At 35.9% G+C, this 4,196-nt stretch overlaps 1 protein-coding gene across 1 annotated transcript; it reads right to left on the bottom strand.

Moving 5' to 3' along the window:
• Positions 1-934: 934 nt before the first annotated feature.
• Positions 935-1,876, bottom strand: LOC103583351 (olfactory receptor 51F2-like). Its single transcript, XM_008564688.1, has one exon. The coding sequence runs from the start codon at positions 1,874-1,876 to the stop codon at positions 935-937; it is 942 nt and encodes a 313-aa protein (XP_008562910.1).
• Positions 1,877-4,196: the final 2,320 nt, after the last annotated feature.

Raw genomic sequence — 4,196 nt, 5'->3', positions numbered from 1 at the left:
GGTAAATCCTGTGTTCACATTGACTTGCATTATTATTTCAAATATTATCTCATATTATTAATTCTCATCTTAGGTGGTTTCTATTGTTTTAGTTTCTCTTCTTTCTATCCACTTCTATGTCAAGTAGTTTATGATTTTACACCACGGTTGCAGTAAAATAAAATAATTACTATTTAAAGTTCTTTGTAATTTGAATTATCCAACATTTTTTTATTCTTCTTAATTGAATGTATTGAATTTTCTTGGAGGAAGATAAATTTAAAATAAACATTACATCTTTGCAAATTATATTCCTCACTAGGCAATAAGGTAACTTAGGGCAAGAAGCTAATCTTGTTCATGTTTATATTCTCAATATCTTTCCCAGTATCTGGTTTATGGTAGATGGTAAGTACATGTTGCTGTCAGAAGATGAGTAAGAATATAATAGGGATCATCTTGTCCTTGGTCTTATGCTTTCTATTCTTAAGGCCACAAAACTTTTAGCTGGGCATTTTGTGCAGTAAAATGTATCACTCTTTTATCATCATGGGTAAAGATGTTAAGTGTGTGAGTGTGTGAAGCAGGGTAGGGCAATCAGACTGCCAAATTCTAGGGCACTGATATGGGAATAATTGACTAAATTTTATTAGAGCTAGATATTTGGGAAAATTAATTCAAATTGAATGACGTGATTTTGAGCAGAAGCATCAAAGAAATGGTGGGTCATCTATTCATCTATTGGAACAGGGTAGCTGAGAGGTAACGAGAATCTGAATTAGTATTTTGGCGGTAGAAAAGATAAGATTGCCTTAGGAAGAATAACCCCATTGTGGAGATGTTTGAATTGGATAACATCTAGTTCCACTCAGGTCTATAATTGCATGCATTTGTAGCTTCAATTTGTGGTGAATTTTCCTGACTTTTAAATAAGTCTTTATGGGAGGAATAATTATTAAATATGAGTTCCCTTGGAACATACAAGCTTGAGCACAGCTTTCTGAATCTGCTTAGTTTTCACACTGTAGATGATGGGATTCATCACAGGTGGGATGAGCAAGTACACATTAGCAATGAGGGTGGGCACAAAAGGTGGGGCATGTTTTCCGAATCTGTGAACAAAAGACAAACTGATCAATGGGATGTAGAAAATGGCCACGGCACAGAGATGAGAGATGCAGGTGCTGAAGGCTTTCTTCCTCTCCACAGGGGATGCAATTCTGAGCACTGAGCGGATGATCAGGACATAGGAGAGCAGGATAAAGAAGGAGTCCACTCCAGCAGTAGAGATGATTACAGTTAGTCCAAAGGCACTGTTGATCTTTGTGTCTGAACACGAGAGCTTCATCACATCAGGGTGGAAGCAGTAGGAATGGCGGAGCACATGGTTGTGGCAGAAGGACAGACGCTTAAGAAGGAGGACTAGTGGTGTCAAAATGACAGTCCCCCTGGTAGCGACTGCCAAACCAATCTGTGCAATCCTTGCATGAGTTAGAATGGTAGCATATCTTAAAGGATTAGAAATTGCGACAAAACGATCAAAGGCCATAGCCAGGAGCACTGAAGATTCCATAAAAGTGAAGAGGTGAATGAAAAACATCTGGGATAAACAAGCATTAAAGCTGATCTCTCGGACATTGAGCCAGAATATTCCCAGCACTGTCACCAGTGTAGAAACGCTTAAGCCAATGTCAGTGGTGGACAACATGGAGAGGAAATAATACATAGGCTCATGGAGGCTGGGCTCAGTGAGGACTACAAATAGGATCAAGGTGTTCCCAGAAAGTGCAGTTAAATAGAGGCAGCAGAAAGGGATGGAAATCCAGGCATGGGCCCATTCAAGTCCAGGGATTCCCGTCAGGAGGAAAGTAGAAGTAGAATTATGGAAGACTGACATTATGTTCTGCAGCATCAGTATTCTCTTCTAAGATGATGACTTTTTTAAATATAGAATTTTGATATTATTTTAGTTGAAGTTTAATATACATTCAGTAAAATGCACAAAACTTTAGAATACAGCTCAGTGAAGTTTGACATCTACATGCACCCATGTAACTACTCCCAAGATCAACTGATAGAGCAAAACCACCAACCCAGAAGCTTCCTAATGCCCCACGCTCATCAGTGTTCTCCCCAATAGTAACTATTTTTCTGACTTCTGTTACCATAATTACTTCTCCCTGTTCTTGATCTTAATATAAACATAGTCATGCATTGTATACTGGTTGTGTGGCTTCCCTCACTCAGTATTGTATCTGTGAGATTTATCACTTAACTAAGATATTTAACTGGGTTCAAAATAATTTCAATTTACTTAGCTAAGTTTATTTGTTTATCACTTACTATTTTGTACTCCCATCAATCACCTTGATTTTTTTTTTTTTTATCTTTCAACTGGATTTTAAGCTTATATTTATGATATGGTCTTATGAGAATTAGGGGTATTTTTAGCTAATCTTCACTTATTAGAGTTGTTTTATTTACCCAACTTAGTAAGCAGGAAAACATCTTTTTTTCTGGGACTACGTCTACCTAAGAATCCACCTCAGATGATGCCAGTTTACCTTGCCTCATTACATGTTTATTACAAGGAAGATGCTTCAGTTCCCATGAATGTAAAACTGGATATTCTTCTCAGTTTGTAACATTAAAATATTGCCTTATTTGTGATTATGGAACCTGACTCTGATGTAGTAAAAATCAATGAGCCAATAATAAGATTCTTTTGTAACGTGTATGCTCTGACCTTTAATCTAGCCTTTGTTTCTCATGGAATAACTGAGATATATATTATTGTGTAAATGATAAGATCATGTTCTATAAATTGTTCTAAATATTTTACATAGATGATTTCATTTGAGACTTGTGCCAAATCAAAGAGAAAGGTATTTTTATTACAGACACATAAAGTGAAGTTTAAAAATTTGGATAAATTGTCAAAGTTCATAAAAACTGAAAGAGATGATGTTGGGAATCAATCAGACAAAAAAAAGAGTTTAGAGCTTGTGTTATTAACATATACATTACATTATCTAATAATAGTAATAATGATAATAATTATGATATAATTCTACTTCAATTAATAACAACATAATTCTCTATTAATAGATAAGGCAAATGTGGCATAAACATATTTGCAAATCTCTAGTTATGTAAAATTTTGATGGTTCAGAGTTGAAACATATTTTAGGATTGCCTGTGTATTATATGATATGTAATTAAATTACTGAGACTTATTTTAGCGAATAATACATTTTTAAGCATAATATTGGATGCTACAATTTAACTAATTATGTAAATAAAATATTTATTATACAAATGAAGCTATTGCTTAAAATATATTTTAAACTTCTTTAGGATTTCAATTGTTCCTTTATAAGCCATTCAAGATCATTGTCACTAATATGCCCATTTTTATACAACTTTTATTATCTAATTTACTACATAGCTTACTTACATAATTAGATGAAAATTAATTTGATTATTTCTCCAAACATGTTGTCTATTTCTTTTTTCTTTTTTTTTTCCTTTTTGTCTTTTTTACTGACCGGTAACGGGATCGCAACCCTCGGTGTCACGCCTGTACCGGGGACCGGCAACGGGATCGCAACTCTCGGTATTGCTCCCGCACCACGCTCAGCCAGTGAGCGGGAACCGGTCTCCACATGGAATCCGAACCCTCGGCGATTGCTCCCGCACCACGCTCAGCCAGTGAGCGGGAACCGGTCTCCACATGGAATCTGAACCCTCAGCGGGAGCGATGCCGCGCTCCCAAGCGGCGCACTCTCCAGTGCGCCACTGGGCCGGCCCCATGTTGTCTATTTCTATATCTTTTCAACTCTGGAGGCATTCCTTGGACAATGATTTTTATTTATTTATTTTCCTACTTTAAAGCATTAATCTTCCTCCTAGGCTAATTTCCTGAATATTAGATACATATATCTAACTCTTTAATTTATCCACTTATATATCTCAAAGTAAGCTCAAATACAATGTTATTGCATCGAAATTCAATCTTCTCCACAGAGCCAGTTTTTATATTCTATTTTCCCCTTTTTGGTTAATAGGTCTATGGTAGCTCTATAGGTCTATAGTAAATCTAGAGATCTATGGTAGCTCCATATATCATGCAGCTTAATTCAGAAACCTGCATATACTCTCACCTCCCATCTGTTGATCACTAATTTCTGTCTTTATCACAACTTTCTAGTTCATGC

The sequence above is a fragment of the Galeopterus variegatus genome, unplaced genomic scaffold (assembly GCF_000696425.1).
Source record: "Galeopterus variegatus unplaced genomic scaffold, G_variegatus-3.0.2 Scaffold22123, whole genome shotgun sequence".
Lineage (NCBI taxonomy): Eukaryota > Metazoa > Chordata > Mammalia > Dermoptera > Cynocephalidae > Galeopterus > Galeopterus variegatus.
The sequence above is the reverse complement of the archived record's forward strand: the minus strand, read 5'-3'. Positions and strand labels throughout refer to the sequence as shown.

Bases quoted from the DNA above. Each gene is read 5' to 3' on its own strand.
- LOC103583351 (XM_008564688.1), bottom strand. From the start codon at position 1,876: ATGTCAGTCTTCCATAATTCTACTTCTACTTTCCTCCTGACGGGAATC.